General features: G+C 39.5%; 1 protein-coding gene across 5 annotated transcripts in view; it reads right to left on the reverse strand.

Annotated features, from left to right (window-relative positions):
- DMD (dystrophin) overlaps nt 1-17,446 on the reverse strand; it is a 2,123,648-nt gene that overhangs the window by 47,861 nt on the left and 2,058,341 nt on the right. For all 5 annotated transcript variants that reach the window (XM_057539128.1, XM_057539123.1, XM_057539125.1 and 2 more), the window contains 3 exons: nt 15,516-15,581; nt 14,358-14,423; nt 11,465-11,623 (listed from right to left, as the gene is read on the reverse strand). In XM_057539128.1, coding sequence (XP_057395111.1) covers nt 11,465-11,623; nt 14,358-14,423; nt 15,516-15,581 — 291 coding nt within the window. The remainder of the gene's footprint in view (nt 1-11,464; nt 11,624-14,357; nt 14,424-15,515; nt 15,582-17,446) is intronic.

A 17,446-nucleotide genomic window follows, 5' to 3' on the forward strand; every position in this document is an offset into this window, starting at 1 on the left:
ACAATGAGGTACTGCCTCACACCAGTCATAATGGCCATCATTAAAAACTCCATAAACAATAAATGCTGGAGAGGGTGTGGAGAAAAGGGAACCCTTCTACATTGTTGGTGGGAATGTTAATTGGTGCAGCCATTATGGAGAACAGTATGGAGGCTCCTTATAAAACTAAAAATAGAACTACCATATGATCCACAGCAATCCCTCTCCTGGGCTTATATCCAGAGAAAACCATACTTCAAAAAGATACATGCACCCCAATGTTCATAGCAGCACTATTTACAATAGCCAAGACATGGAAGCAACCTAAATGTCCATCAACGGATGAATGGATAAAAAAGATGTGGTACTTATATACAATGCAATATTACTCAGCCATAAAAAGGAATGAAATTGGGTCATTTGTAGAGACATGGATGGACCTAGAGTCTGTCATGCAGAGTGAAGCAAGTCGGACAGAGAAAGACAAATACCATATGATATCGCTTATATAGAGAATCTGAAATAAATGATACAAATGAACTTACTTACAAAACAGAAATAGAGTCACAGATGTAGAAAAACCAGCCAAGAAATCTGGCAGGGAACAAGAAAACTCCAAAGGACATTTATCCATTAATTGAATCAACATGTAAAGTCTACACCAGCACTAGAGAGAGAAACATATGCGAGACACAGTCCCTTACCCTTCAAGAGCTCACCTTCTAGTGTGTGGGATATTGTTTAGTTCCATGGTGACAAGCCTTACACTAATGCAAAAGGACTGGGAATTATGCTCATTGTTTAAGCTAAGAATATAGGTTATTTCTATCTTTGAAATAATCACTTTGATTTACTAGGAAATTACAGGAAAAGGATCATATGGGTTTACTTATAAATTGTAGATAGCAGACGGAGTGGTACCAAAAGGTAACCCAGAATCTGGAGATACAGAAAAAGGTCAACTTTAATCATCCACATAGCAGGAACAAAAAAAAGGGTTTGGTCATCTGCATAAGTCATCCATTTACATAAGTAATACAAACCAGGAAACCATTTCTAACTGGGCTACTGGTGGAGAACTGGGCATAGCCAGTTACAATCAAGTACACTAGGAGGTCCTTGGTCTTCTTTCCACATGTGTTCTCTTCCTAAGAGGACCCTGTCCTCTCCCTAGGCTTCCACCTCCTCTACACCCATGACCCGACCTCCCCAACCCATCACTCCTCAGTCAAGGCTTCTCTTCTAGACTCCAGACCTGTCTTTTCAACAGTCTCCTGGATGTCTCCATTAGCCATGGGTTCTGTGAACTTAAACTTGCTAAGTACCAAGCCACACAAGGTTGATAGATTCATCACTGATCCTTCCCCTAACATTTCAGTGCCAGAAAAGGAATCAGCTTCCTCAAGAAGCATTACACAGGACCATACACTAGCTACACATCTTCAAAATGTATACCTTAATCTGTCACTGAGATGACTGTTACAGCTGCCTTCCTGCTAATATCTTCCCATGTGCTGGTAACACACTTCTATATCACAACCCAGGAGAGGCCTCAAGTAACAACTGGCCTTCGCATCTAACAGCTTAGGAAGCAAAATCCAACAGTAATTGTTACAGAAGCAAAAGTTCCTGTCTTCAGTAGACATCCATCGAAATTCAATCAGTTAACAATTAAGAGCTCCATATAGCAAATTAATTTTGTCAAGTTATTGGTGGAAATGCTTTTTTGTGGTTTGATTGGAAAGCCAGGTCACTCACAGTGGGATGTTCCACAAAAAGACCTCATAGAATTATCTATTCTTATGGGAGGTGATTTAATACCTATCTTTGAATTTTTCAGACTAAATCATCTTGGTCTCTGGGGTTGTAGGCCTTTACTACTGGAGAAAATCAGAAGTTACTTTTGTGAGAAAAATCCAGGTTTCATTTTCACAGACATTAGTACAGACTTGTATTTCTTACCAAAGTGAGTTCCACAGAACACTACAACTGGGCTGAGGTCAAGTATGTGTAACCAACATTGGGTTAAACAAAGCTAATCATGTTTCTTTACTTCTGGACTCTTCAATGCAAACGCAAATTAATCAACACTTTCCAGTACAAGCACTTCCAAAGTTTATCTGTCCTTAAAATCAGTCTTTTTAGAGTATCTTAGAGGTATTCTATAGAACACATTTTGGGCAATAGTGACCTTTATCCATGGAGAACTGTCATCATTTCTTTGGTCTTTAATGGCAAACTTTCTACAATTATCAAAGGCCACTAGAAACAGCCACATAAAATTTCCTTCAGTCTTTGTTATAAAAATATTGATAAGGAGACTAGCCAGTAATCACACCAAGCATTAACACTGTTTAAGAGTCCAGGAATGCCTGAGTTTGAATCCAGGCCCTATTCCTTGCTAGCCGTGTGACGTGTCCTTCGTACTCTGTGTCATGGAGTCTTTATTTGGGAAACAGCCTCTCCTTCATAGGCTTGTTGTGGGGATTGAATAGGATCTTACCTATACTCAGAACAGTTTTGGTCCACAGCAAGCACTCAAATGACAGCTATTTGTTTTTGCTGTTACTGTTACTTAGAACCAGGAAAACTACGCTGTTTCCTTAGAAAGTTTCACGCTTCTTTCATCCAATATTGAGAGATAGATAAATCATTGTTTCCTCTTATTCCCCCTGCCTGCAGGGAACCTCAAACTAAATTTGAAGTTCAATTATATCAACTAAGCTAATCCCCACCATATTCATTGATTTACTATTTCTACTACAGGAATCTTCCTATTTTTTTTTAAGTCCTTTTTGGAAAGTGAATACATAAAATCAATATAGGAAATTTCCACTCGAATCTCCTCGGGCAAACAGAACTCAGTATGCGCAATACATAGTTCTTTTTCTCTATCCATTGACCTTGGCCAATCAGTAGCTTTTCTTGTGTGTGCTATGTTGTTGTTGATATTGTTTTTTAATGACCATTTCCCAGTTCCCTGATAAAAAATTTCATACCACCCAATTCCTCCCTCTCCCATCTCCCCTGGCCTCATTCATCCAGCGACTTGCCATTTCTCTATCCCTTCTTCACTTGCCTAAGAGATCCTTAGTTAAGAACCTGGCCATGTTTCAATGAACTGTTGCATTATCCTTCTACCAATCTCCATGGCTTTAGCTCCCTGCTTACAATTATTTTGCTAAATCTTCTCCTCACAAAGCCTTCACTGTTCAACTGCTTATAGGATACAATCCAAACTCCTTTGTCTGACATGTAAAGCCCTTTAAACAGTGGTCTCCACCTACCATTCCACTACTCTCTTGTTCTCTTCATCCTGTGCTCTGGCCACACATAACTCACTACCCCAACAGTCTGCAAAGCTCATCCTTACGCCCTCTCTCAGTCTGGAAAACTCCTATTCAGCCTTTATGTTCACCTCCCTTTGTGAAAGACTCCCCAAGCCCTCCGACAGAATTAGTCATTTACCTCTGTGCCCTCAGAGCACTTGTAACACTGGGTTATAATTAGTTGTTTATATTTTAATGTCTTTTTATTAAAGTTTGAGTCCCATGAGGGTAAGAACCAAGGCTTATTCCTTTTTTGTAGTCCTGTTTGAAAAACACATTTAGCATTCACTAACTATCTGTTGAATTGAGTGGAATGATATCCTCAGGCCTGGAAAGTAACTAAAGAAAGTTAAGACTACAGTCAGTTCTACTGTAGCAGGATGGTCTGGTAACAAAAGCCAAAAGAAGGATGAGGGTCTTCATGGAGGATCTAAAAAGGGAAATTGGATTGTAAGAACTTCAGCTTTTATCCAGCTTGCTCTAGGAAGATGGCAGCTGTACCAATAAGCTGTGAATACTGTTATCACCAGAGGGGCACTTCAGTTTTTCTGTGGTATGAAGCAGTCCTCACGACTATCCAATTTCCTATGCCAAGATCTAAACTCACCAGACAAGTTTTTGTTATGATTTCCAAGATATCTAAGACAGAGGACCCTAAAATCAAGTGATAACTCCAGTCTTTAAAAAACATATATTCCCCATTTAAATAGATTGAGTAGTTGCACTTAAAACTTCATGATGTTGTCCATCAACAGATGAATGGATAAAGATGTGTGTGTATATATGTATATATATACACATATATACACACACGTGTATATATGCACGCGCGCACACACACACAATGGAATATTACTCAGCCATAAAAAAGAATGAAATAATGCCATTTGCAGCAACATGGATGAACGTAGAGATTATCATACTAAGTGAAGTCAGACAGAGAAAGACAAATATTACATATCTCTTGTATGTGGAATTTAAGAAATAGTACAAATGAACTTATTTACAGAACAGAAACAGACTCACGTAGAAAACAAACTTATGGTTACCAAAGGGGAGCGGGGGAGGGATAAATTAGGAGTATGGGATTAACAGATACACACTGCCATATATAGAATAAAAAACAAGGATTTACTGTATAGCACAGGAAACTATATTCAATAATGGAAAAGAATTGAAAAAAATATATACACACACATATATATCCGAATCACTGTGCTGTACACCTGGAACACAATATTGTAAATCAACTATACTTAAATTAAAAAAAAAGATTATACATGGCTACCTGTATTCCAAGTTAAATTTTGTTTGTGTGTTTACAGAGAATTTATAATATGAATATTAAAACTGTCTCTACTGTGAAAAATAAAATTTTCTTCTAAAAAAGAAAACCTCATGCTGCTCCCTGAAAAGGTTTAAGGCGACATCAATACATTCAGTATAACAAGACAGTTAAAAAGAGGGAGAACTCGGATAAAGGAGGAAATAAATTGTCATTCTGGGTCATACATCCACTTACATGAATTGGGTAGGATGAAGTGGCCCCCACAAGCTTCGATTAACTCAGGATACACTGAAGGAAATGTAGTTATTGGGTGGCTTAGTTAGAAACTGAGCCTCGGAATCATGGTGACCCCGCCCCATGTACCTGTCCTCCCTGCCTGCGTAGAGCGGGGGCGGTTGACTGCTGCACAGCTTATTAAATGCAGTGGGTATGCCCTTCAGCTTCTCTTCATACAGCAGCTTCTCTTCATATGGCAGCTTCTCTGGCCATGAAAGACCTTGTCGGTTTGACTTATATGAGAAAAGTAGGCTCCCTTTCTCTAAAAAGGCTCTGTAGCCCTTTGTTTTGGGGGCTTGTATTGCCAAGTGGCATGAGGGCCCAGATTCATTAACTTTCTCATATACTACTCTTTTCCCCCCAATTCAACTTAAAAAAAATGTGTACGGGGCTGCCCTGGTGGTGCAGTGGTTAAGAATCTGCCTGCCAATGCAGGGCACACGGGTTCGTTCGAGCCCTGGTCTGGGAAGATCCCACATGCCGTGGAGCGACTGGGCCCGTGAGCCACAACTACTGAGCCTGCGCGTCTGGAGCCTGTGCTCCGCAACAAGAGAGGCCGTGATAGTGAGAGGCCCGCGCATCGCGATGAAGAGTGGCCCCCGCTTGCCGCGACTGGAGAGAGCCCTCGCACAGAAACGAAGACCCAACACAGCCAAAAATAAATAAATGAAGAAGCTTTCATTAAAAAAAAAAAATCCTCTTTCAAAAAAAAACAAATGTGTAGACCAGCTATGGGAATCAGTCTCTACTAATTCCCAATGATGTCTCCTGGACAGTTAACATTCACTGTTACTTTCCCCACCCCCATTCCTTACCCTGGCTTCGTCACCTACAACATTATTTTCAGAGGTGGCCCTTCTCCCGTTCAAAACCACGCCCCCTCCGGTGTCCTTGTGCCCCTCTCCCTCTTGCCTCCTCTGGGAAAATGCTCCTATCATTCCCAAGCTCTCTTCCCCTCTTCTTCTGGGATATTCCTCCAGCGTGCGCAATTAGGGATCTTTAAGTAGAACGAAAAGACCAGGGTGAACACTACATGGCACTGTGTGAAATAATCCCAACAACCACAAAAATATTTGCAAATATTTGCATATGTAGAGAATATCTTTGAAAGATTACACGAGAGAGCAGCAAAGGGGGCAGCCGCCAGCGCTGGGGAGCACTACAGCCAGGGGACAAGGTTGGAGAAAGACTCACTATCTTTATATGCCTTTTAAACCCTTTGGATTTCATACAATGTGCATGGATTACCTACTAAACAATAAAGGGAACTGTATAAACATTTTAATGTTTACATCTTCTAGAGTTTTACCAAGCCCCGTGTTCTCCTTCTGCCACGTGCTCCCTGGGTAGATAAATTGACTCTCAGTTTCAACTACCAGTTATGAGCTGGTGACTCCCAGATCTGTCATCTCTGGCCCACACCCCTCCTTCGAGCTTCAGAGTTCCATTTCCCACCGTCAGACGTTTGTCCGTGGGAATGTCACCAGAACCTCAAACCCAACGTCCCCTGCACCCCACTCACCATCTTCCAGCTGCGTGACCTTGAGGAAGGCCCCCTGTCAATCCTGCTGAACTGAAGGGCGACCCTGCCGCTCCTCCTGAGCTGTCAGTCCCAGCTGCCAACAACCGTGGCCTCGCCCTGCACCCGCCAGAACTGGGGTTCACTCCTTCCCTCCCCAGATCCACCCCACCAGCCAGCCAAACAGCCCCGCCCCTCCCCTACAATATCGCTCAGATTCAGCCCATCCTCCCCATTTCTACTACCCTCCTGTAGGCCCTTATCATCTCTTTCCTGGGCTTCCATGCTCCCTCCCAATCTGACTTCCTTCTTCCAGGCCTGTGCTTTTCAAAGTCCCCCCAGCCTCCGCCCAGCTGCCCAGGTCACACATGTAAGTGTAAGTCTAACAGCATTGCTCCTGGCTCACCCCCGGGGGGCTCCTGTACCAGGTGCGGAGGCCCCAACACAGCACCGCACTGCGTCCTTGTCCCTCCCCACCTGGCCTTGTCGTTCCCCACCCGGCTTTGCCGACCTGTCCGGCTTCATCTCCTCCCATTTCCTGCCTTGTTACAGAAGTCACGCAACTGTTTGCAGTTTCCCAAACGTCCTGTGCCGTTCCTCCCTGACACCTTTGTTTATGCTCCCCGCTCAGCTTGCAATGCCCACTCATGACCCCCTTCGGCTTCCCTTCATCTTGGCCATCTCCTCACCATCACGTGAGACTCACACAGAGACCTAAGGAAGGAACGTGGGACAAAGACATCCTGAGATGGTGAAGATTGAAAACTATGAGCCCCGGGCCCAGTCATCACGTCAGTTACAGGGAAAGCACCAGGATCCGGATGGCCAGTTAGTTTAATTCAGTGGTATAAGTAACCCATCTAGAGTTTTTCTGAATATAACATTTACAATCCTGCATAGCCACTGGAGGAGTGAAAAGGATCAAGGGAAAACTCAAACTCAGGCTGCATCATGACTGGTTGCCCAACAACAAGACATATGAAAGGTACCGAGTAGGTGCTAAAACTTCAGAATCCTCTGTCGTCATAAAACATCTACTAACAATTTTAATTAACTTTAGACTTCACAGTAAATCAGCTTAGTATTTACCCTCCTTTTAGACTTGGGAACAATCTAATCAATTTGATGCGCAGGCAGCAGAATGACAATGAGGTTTTGTCTCTCATAAAGGCTACCTTTTCATTGCTAGGGTCATACCTAGAATTTCAGAGCAAGTCTGAGTTCATTTAGACAGTGCAGAGAAAAATACATCGAAATTTGTCACTACAGATTTAAGTCAGCAGATTGCAGGCTGTCATGTACGCAGGAAGAAAGCAAACTTTGAGTTTGCAATGCTAAGGACACACAATAGAGCAAATTCTCAACATCCAACTGGTCTCGACTGAACAGGTGAATCAGAATTATCTGTGGTATGAGGGAGAAACATTATGCAGAAGTGAAACATTAAAGACCGTATAAGTCACTAGTCACCCAAATTTATGAGAGACACTATTGAGAAAATTGAGAGTCAGACTTAGCTTTTGCTCAGAGCTTTCGCCTTATCTTTGTGGCATAAGCCAAGAATCAGAGAAAGCCAGTGGGGGGAGACACGCGGGGCTTAGGATTTGGGAAATGAATTTTGAACATTCTTAATTTATGACAAAGTAATAAGGCTTGGTGCTCATCAAAGAAGTTTGAAAAAGGAAAGTATTCTGAAAAGCAAGCAGAAGAAAAGCTTTCAAAAGGCTTTCCTCTATGAAATTAGAACTTAAAAAGAATTTTAGCCAAAAGTACATGCATGAGTGCTACAATGAAAATAAATTCAGCTTCATTTCAATTCATTTATTCATTAACTTATTCAACAAATATTTATTGAATGCTATGTGGCAACAACTGGGAGAAATGGAATTCTAAAGACAGAGATAAGATATCCTTGAGACACTTCCTAATTAGCCAATTTCTGTTTTCCAAGGGGATGGTGGGGAGGTGTCATGAATAACAGAATTCAATAAACATATCTAGTCAGGAATGGGGATCTTCAAGCCTCTTTCCCTTGCTAACTGTCATTTGGAGATAAGCCCTTGCTACAGGATAAAGGAACACAAAATACACATAGACATGTGTCCAAAGGACATGGGATACTCTCAGTTTTAAATATCCTTTCCCATTTGCTCTAAATGTCTGCTTGTATTTGTCAAATTATATAGCCAATTTGACTAGAGAAATATAGCCAGGTTGGCGGGCACACAGAGACATCTAATGACCTCCCGGGTTCTCTCAGAGGAAGGACAGGAAATGGTGAATTACAGCCTCCTTTAAGCAACACTGAACTCAAGGATCATGAAGACAAAGCTATGGCTCTGAATTTCTTTGAGAAGAACTGCAAGAAGACAGGAGAGGATAGAGCAAAGAAAACCAGAGGCTACCTTCAGGAGGGGAGCTCTGTAGAGACATGTCTTGGGATTTGGTAGGAAATGAAAATGTGACAAAGTAGAGAGAGAAAGAAGGAAGCTCATCCTGACCTTTACTTGAGGGTCAAGAAAACTTACAGAAAGACTTGCACCAATACCAGATTCTTCATTTTGGAGCTCTAAGCAGCCCTGGTGCAATTTATTTTTTCTTTCTTTCAGAGAATAAACCATGTCATTCCTGGGGAATGGTCTTGGATATCTTTCAGGGTAAAGTGGTTATTACTGTACCACAAGTAGATGGACAGGTTTATTCATATGTAGTCCTAAAAATATTCCCTCAAGTAAAGGTACATTCCATGGAATGTGCCACAGTTCTACATAAATGATATTTACATAGAATGCACAATTCTACATAAATGATATTTACATAGGATGACTCTTCTTTAGGCTCTGGTGCAAGGCACAGTTGGCTATTTTGAGTCAGAAAATCTGGATTTGGATTTGCTTCTGCCACTGGCTGATTGTGAAATTTGGGTCAAGCCATTTGAACCTCTCTGAACCTGCATTTTCTCATCCATCTTCTACACAGAGCTCTTAGGAAGATTAAATGACCCAAAATGCATTAAGGTGCTCTGAAAATGATGAAATGATATACAAATGATAGTTCCAGTACTCTTCACCAGCACTCTTTGGCCTGGTTGTCATGGTATGGAGGGAAAGCGTAGTAATAATAACCAAGACAGAACTCTTGACCAATGAAATGGAAAGATACATTACACAACGGACAATCATATAGTACAAACATATTTTTATTCCTGGGTAACATCAAATTCTATTTATAATGCCAATACCAACTTTTTCTTCCTATCTGACTTTGACCCCTAAAATAATTAAAGACTTAACATAAATGCATACTAATGATACTCAATAAAGTAGAGGGAAAGGTTTTATCTACCATGATGTTCATTGCCAGTCTTACAAAATAAGGCCAAAAACAATGTCACCATTCAAAACCCACAGAATGTTCAGTATTACCTCCTGAATGGTATGTGTGTGGCATCCCCTCTGTACTCTTTAACTCAGGCTTTTACCAAACATTTCTGGAGAACCCATTAAATAGTCACACTGTGCTAGGTACCATAGGGGACATTAAGAGGATTAAAACACAGTCCATTAGAGGGAAGCATTGGGAATAAATGATAAAAAAGGAAACTGAAACACAGGTCTCTGAGAAAGGTCCAAAGTATTCTGAGAATATAGACAAATGATAGATTACTTCCAAATGCCGGGATCTAACAGGGCTCTGTGGGGAAGATCATTCTGAGCAAGCGCATGGAGGATGGGAAGGACTCCTTTGCCAGATATGGCAGTGGAGCCATGGGGGTTAGTAGCTAGGCTGAGACGCAAGCTTGCGCTCGACCCAGAACGTGGATGACAGCGGGATGCATTCAGCAACAGCAGCCACAACAGCACGGCCAGAATACGGGTACAAAAGAAGATGAAGTTGTAAAAAGCAGGTCAAGAGAAAATTGTGGAAGGCTTAAAATGCCCAGCTGAGAAGCTAGGTCTTTTAAAAGATGCAGAAATCCAGTGAAGGAACAGTGCCATGTTGGGTCTTGGTTCTGGAAAGATGCACAACTACAGTCAGTATGGAGGATTTATTGGAGGGGTGAGAAAGAGACAAAGGGAAGCCGACCAGATAAGGAGCTCTGGCCATAGGTCAGAGGTACTGAGAGCTAGAAAGAGGCCAGTGGCAGGAGAAAGCAACGGATGAATGGCAATTTGCCTTTTCATCTTGAGGTGACATACTCCCTGAGGGCACTGGTTCTCAGACATACTGTGTTGCCTAGATTAAGAGGTCCTTGTGCCTTGGGCTAAACCAAAGAGATGAAAGTACTCAAGTCCCACAAATTTGAGCATGTGCTCTTTAAAGACTTGCCTGGTGGCATCTCCCTAAGGAAGGCACACTGAGTTAGAAGTGATCATGTGCAAAAGCCTTTCTTAACCAAGGGACCTGTGATATAATAAATGTAATACAAAAGTCAAAGTCCAATGATTTGCATTATCCTGACATCACACAATCTGCCAGATTTTCACATCTTTGTCCTCTGTGCAGTCATTATGAAATTTTCTTTTACTTTTATAATTTCTGCTCTTTTTCCACGGACATCTTTTTCAGGTGATGACTGACATCTGGAATCGTCTCACTAATCTGCTAGGACAGTGAGCATAAATGACTGCTGTATTTGATGATGGAAACTAAGATGAACTAATTCATTCCCAAATATGACCAATGAGCCTACTTTCTTAAATGCTGTGAGATAGATAATATGGCCAAACACATGTACAAATCATATCATCATAAAATTAAATGACCTACTTTGTTCTTAAATTCTATTCTCAAATATAAAATCAAAGCCTCTGAAACACATGCAACAAATCAAATACCACCATCAGCATTAATTCCTTTAACACCTACTATATGAGTTCTTACTTATGCTATTGCATTCATTTTCTTCTTTCAGATGACAAAAAAAAAAAGAATCTGTAAATGGAGCTAAACAGATTATTGGAGAAAACAATTAGACATAAAATGACTCTAAGTGAAGACTCCTGGCACTTTTCTATGTGTGCAAGTGTATGCACTCTGCATACCAATGACAAAGCTAGAAAGAAAACTCACCTGTTTTCTTCCTCAAGATCTGCTAGGATTCTCTCTAGCTCCCCTCTTTCCTCACTCTCTAAGGAAATCAAGATCTGGGCAGGACTACGAGGCTGGCTCAGGGGGGAGTCCTGGTTCAAACTTTGGCAGTAATGCTGGATTAACAAATGTTCATCATCTCTGGAAAATAAAATCAAAGGTTTTGGTTTTTTCCCCCCTTATTTTGCCTTGGGGGTCAGGGACTTGGGTGTGTATTTTAAAATAGAAACAGTTATTTGCTCTTAACAATTAATTAGACCCTTTTTCCTGCTTTTAAAGACATTTTGATACTCTTGAAGTTGTGGTCTACCATCCTGTTGGTGACAATTCCAAGTGTTTCTTGCTCAGATTTTCCATTGAATCTGGTTGGCCTATTTACATGGGTAAATGAATGGTAGAATTACAGTAATACTGGGACTCTACGTTGACAGTTTAACCAATCGTTAGTAAATATTAAGAGACGTAATAATGGCTGTATAATGCTTTTGCTACCAAGCCTGTCAAGACAATCTGTTCACTCACCCACTGTGTTGTTGATACTGACCAGGAAAAAACTGAAGCCCTTAAAATAATAGAGTAAATATTTTCTTAAGTGGAAAGCAATGCAACTGAAAAGTATTGCTTTGGTAAGCCAGTTTCAACTTATTAACCCCACAGAGGCAGGATGGTAACAATAATGAAACTACAGATAAAAATGACTATTTCATTCAATTGTTGTTTAGATAGAAAAACAAAAATTGGCAGGGGAAAAAAAAAGCCATTAAGGTGACTAATACAAGAGGACTGAACAAGTCTTTCCTCAGAGCAGCTTTTAAAGACTAATCTTGGGGAACAAAGAGGCCAAAGGCTTATATGTTGGGAAGAAGCTGCAATCTTTCCTCATATCTAGGAACTCTCTCATACACAGAAGAAATTATTTTCTAAATGCATCGCCCCCAGCTCCTGAAAAGCCTGTGTTACCTCCAAGTTATAAGAACTTCATTCTGTTCTTAGTGAGAGGCTAAAGCCCTTTGCTTCTGGCTACATATTAGTAAGATGATATGTTAATATTTCCCTCTCCACACCCCTTTAATTTCCTTTTCTCAACTCTATGTCCTCTGAGTTGAAAAAATTTCAGATACTTAGAGAAAAAAATCCTCCTAATTTAAATGACCTTGGTCCATCAAGTCAGATAATTGGTTGGTAAGTTAAAATTAAAATAATTTTTGGGTGTTAAAAACAAACATTTAAGTGAAGTCAACCAATCTACCAAACCACTTCCCCAGATCTGCCCCTAAGATATCATGATATTACCGTCCAACATTGAGTCAAAATGGATTTTATGTCCTCAGAATAAGCTAAAGCTAAATTTTGTTTAAAAATAAAACAAAAGCAGTTTTGACCACCTAATTTGTTAGCTCTCTTCCCAAATTCTGCAGTTTGATTGCTAGGACTTCCCATGTTTAATTACAACATATAGTTATAATTCAACTTCTCTTACTGTTCTCTGAGGCAGTCAATGAATGGCAGCCATTATTATACAGATACAACTTGAATTACTGTGAATGTGCTAGAGCTTCTAATATTCAAATCGGTGACCCAAAGAAGCAAATCATTCAGGTTGTTTACATTTCGTTGATTCTTTGGTTACATATTTTTCTGTCAAAGTAGTTTATATATTAATACTATTAATACTTTCCCCCACAGCTAAGAAAGAGAATGCACCATAGTTATGTTTGGGGGAAAAGGCTGTTTTGTTTTCTTTTAAGTAACTAAGTCATATATGAATGGCTGAGTGTTGACTTTATTCTTTATTATTACCTTGATCACCTTTATGTACCAGATGAGATGACTTAGTCTCACATCTTCAATAACCAGTTATGTATAAATGCCACTTGGATACTGTTTCCTTCAGTCTAATCCTTATAAAGCCTGTTTCTCATCTGAGTGTGACTTTGGGTTGCCACACCAACTACATATGATAAATTTACCATTTTCCCTTTGCCTAGATTCTCTATGACAAAGTGGTGAGACATCCATAACTTATCAAACTAAAAACATTATTTTACCTTGACTAGATTTCATGTCCCTAAATTATCTATTCAGTTAGCAGATCCTTATTTTGTCCTCCATATTTGCTTCTCAGTCTGCTCCCTCCACCTCAGCCTCTTGGTTCATGGCAAGATTCCTTTGTGCTCCTTACTGTGAATACTTCCCCTACTCTGTAATGAAGCCTCTGTTTCCCTGCCATAGCTGTGTTCTCTGCCACCGCTCTCTCGCCTTCCTTAAATTTGACAGGCCTGGCTTATCATCCCACTACAAAACCGTGACCTCAATTTGTACTTCTTCTTCTGAAACAATTCACAAGATAGCCTCACTTTATTTAGCTCTTGAAGGCGCTAAATCACAAAAACCTACTAGTTAGGATCTCTAAAGGAAAATGCCCATCTAGCCTACCATACGGGAATGCCAATGCAACTACACCAAGATTATAGTTCTACTCCCCACGAGTGGAGAAAACACTACTTAGCTATCACTTTAAAAATTAATACCTAATCCCTTTAAATATCCTGCAGGTTTGGTCAAAGATTAAACATTTCATATAGTTTAAGTATTTGGGACCCTGCAATTTGTGGTAGTATGGCATTAAATAAGAATAAGGCAAAATGTTTTGGAACATTTTGGAACATCTGGAATACCAATAATGCCACAATTTGGATGAGCTCATTCTGTGTCGGGTTGTCAAGAGTTAGAGAAAAAAAAGTAAATGAAAGTCTCCTTGAAAGATCAAATGAATATAAACGCTAATTCCTATCTTCTGCGCTACCCTACCTCTAAATCCCTCAAAGCAATTTCATGGTCAGGAACATTTTGTAAAAAGAGACAGGATACTTACATGCTCTCATTAGGAGAGATGCTATCATTTAGATAAGATCCATTGCTGTTTTCCATTTCTGCTAGCCTGATAAAAAACGTAAAAGCTCATTAAAACTTATGTGACTTCTTAGAATCTATTCAAGACCTAATCGAACATTCCTGAAAACTAAAGGATAAATCATGTCAAGAGGAGAAAGGAATCCTTCATATTAAAGGATGTGTGTGTTGGCCTAACCGTCTGAGGCAGTGAGTGGTGGACCACGGCTAGTTAAGTAGCTTTACATTTACGCTGCAAATTACAAGAGAAGTTGTATTTTTTTCCTTCACAGATTGATCTTCCTTTCACTGAGAAGAGGCCTTTGTTTTCACGAGAAAAGCTTCCCTAACAACAAATACACTCCGTACCTTACGCTATCCCATGTGTTTCTTAAGACAATTAAAGATTTCCACTGAAGACAGAATTATATATAGCTAGTTAATACTTCCTACGGTTCATAAACATGTTCAGCAGTTAGACTATTGATAAAAGATAAGATTCACAGTAAGCTCTCTATACATTCTGCCAATTTTTACCTTTAAAAACCTCCTTCACCTCAAACAATAATAAAGTCTTTTTACAACTTAAAAGTGAACCAAACTCTTACAGATTTATTTAACAAGCATATCTTACAATCAGCAATTTAGTTTTTAGATATAAAAGTTACCTCAAACACAAAGGAAGTGGGACAGAAAGGTCCAGGGATTAGGAAAATGAGTGATTCTCTTCTTTACAGCGTATTATGTAAAATACACACAGAAATGGAAAGCCAGTGCTTTCACAGTCTCCATATAACACAGTATAATTTCTTCATATACTTATGTCTGGTCTAGCAGTTTTCTAAGAAGGTTAGATGATTTCTAAGTCAACTGATTAAACGTGCTCAGTATATAAAACATAACAAAGCTATCAGGAATGTTTAAAGGCCTGGGTTAGGGGAGACTATTGTGGGCTGATGCTCTCATTGGTGTCCAAAAACAACATGCAGTGGAACGGCATGCACGTTAGAGGGCAAGCTGATTAGTAGAAATCAGACAAGATTGGGGAAAAAGAAAAGATTTGTTTAAAATTAATATAGGTTAGCTTTCCTTGGTTAGTTATTTCAATCAATATTTGCCTGGCATTCAACTAGTCTCATACCTGCTAGCATAATGTTCAATGCGTGAATGAGTATCATCGTGTGAAAGCTGAGGGGACGAGGCAGGCCTATAAGGCAGAAAATGTTATTAGTCACAGATACCATCCATTAATGGAGAAAAAACCCCCACCACACAGTTATGTTATATACATGGCCTAGAATGCTTTTATTCTAATACTATGGATAATGTACACATTTAGCTGTTCCTGTATCTTAGATATCATCAAGTATTTAGAATCCAGGTTTGAGAGATGATTTCTCATATTTCTGCTTTTCTCAAGAGCCATAAAGAGAGATCAAAAACTTCTCTGGAAAGTTTCAATTATAGAAAAGGTCGGGGGAGACAATCTCTAAGTGACATTTTGTCCTCCTGTCTTGTAATGTCTCATATCCTAGAGTTCTGAAATTGTGTCAGCAGTATGTAGTTTAAAATTTTAAACAGTTTACACCTGTGCCATTTATTTGCTGCCTTCTTATTGAATGGAAACTGTACATTTGCCTAGTAAATTTGCAGTTAACAGTATTAGTTCCAAAGAGGCCACTCCAGTCCATGACTACTTAAGATTCCACGTATCAAGATGTCTTGGTTTGTGCAGTTTTGTAAAGAAGGAATATATCTACCAATTTAGCAGCAGGACTATATTACTACTTCATAAAGCAAAACTAAATGGCCCTAAATTATAATGTGATGTTTTAAAAAGAATGACTAAAAAAAAAAAAAGAATGACTAACTTCAATAGAATGTCAATATCTGAAATATTTCTTATTAGGGATACTGTGTGCTAATATACAGAGGGGAAAACAAGAGAGGAGGATTAGCAGGTATAGTCTATTTACTTTGGGGGTATAAAAACCTACTTTTTTTGGCTTCACAGACGAGAATTTTGGTAGGGTTGACATGTTTTCACCTTTTCATATCTGATCTATTAATTATCCTTGAAGTTTTTATAGTATCTTTTAGATTAACCTTAGGAAAAAATCCATCTGTTCTGAAAACCAGTTTGGGCTTGGGCTTTTTTGTTTTAACTGGAATAGGACAAAAGGTCGCTTCCATTTCTCTCCTGACACAGAAAGCCCTTAGGTAAAGGCATGAATCCAAAAGTCAACAGAAACCTATTCAGTAAGGATTAGTTTAGTCCAATGTCTAAGCAGCATTCAAGGACTTGGTCAGGACACTAAGAAGAATATGTCTGTTTTTTCTTACATTAAAAAAAAAAAGAAGAAAGAAAGAGAAACGTGTAGTTACCTAGGCTTACATAGGAAATGTGCTAGAAATCTATATTTCTTAAAGAAGACACACAGTCATAAGATGATTACAGCACACTATAGCAAATAACCAGGGAACTGAAGTCTTGCCTGAGAGATAAATGTCTTATTTATGAAACCAAAGTTGTCTAGGTCAAGTGTCACCATAATCAAATTTGGAATGAATTACGAAGATGCTTAAACTGTCATGAGGAAACAAAAGGATGACTACCCAATTTACTAGGCAGATCCAAAGATTTCCAGGTGAATCTTCATTCTAGTTTTGGAGATAATCTGCTAATTTCTTAGAATCCTGGAACAGCCCATTATTAGAAAAGTGCTAAGGTTTGTTTTGAAATATTCACTGCAGGTCAAGATAACTGAGTACCTGGATTACTTAGTTTATAAGCCCTATCTTCTGGAACAGACCAGTCTTTCGATTACATACTTCTTATAAGCTAAAAGCCCACCATCGAGGAAAATATATTAGTGTTTCCCCCTTGTAACAGTTGCTACCTTGGTAGTGTAGAGAAGAAGGAAAACATGAGACCTTGGAGCATAACTACACCGAGAAAGCTAGGCATGTAAATGCAAAATACTTTAATAAAATCTTAAACAGAAAATCTTATGCAGAGCTTTAATTCTTAGCCTTGAGGATACTTCCATGTTATTTTTCTTATTAATGTAC

The sequence above is a fragment of the Balaenoptera acutorostrata genome, chromosome X, assembly GCF_949987535.1.
Source record: "Balaenoptera acutorostrata chromosome X, mBalAcu1.1, whole genome shotgun sequence".
In the NCBI taxonomy this organism is placed as follows: Eukaryota; Metazoa; Chordata; class Mammalia; order Artiodactyla; family Balaenopteridae; genus Balaenoptera; species Balaenoptera acutorostrata.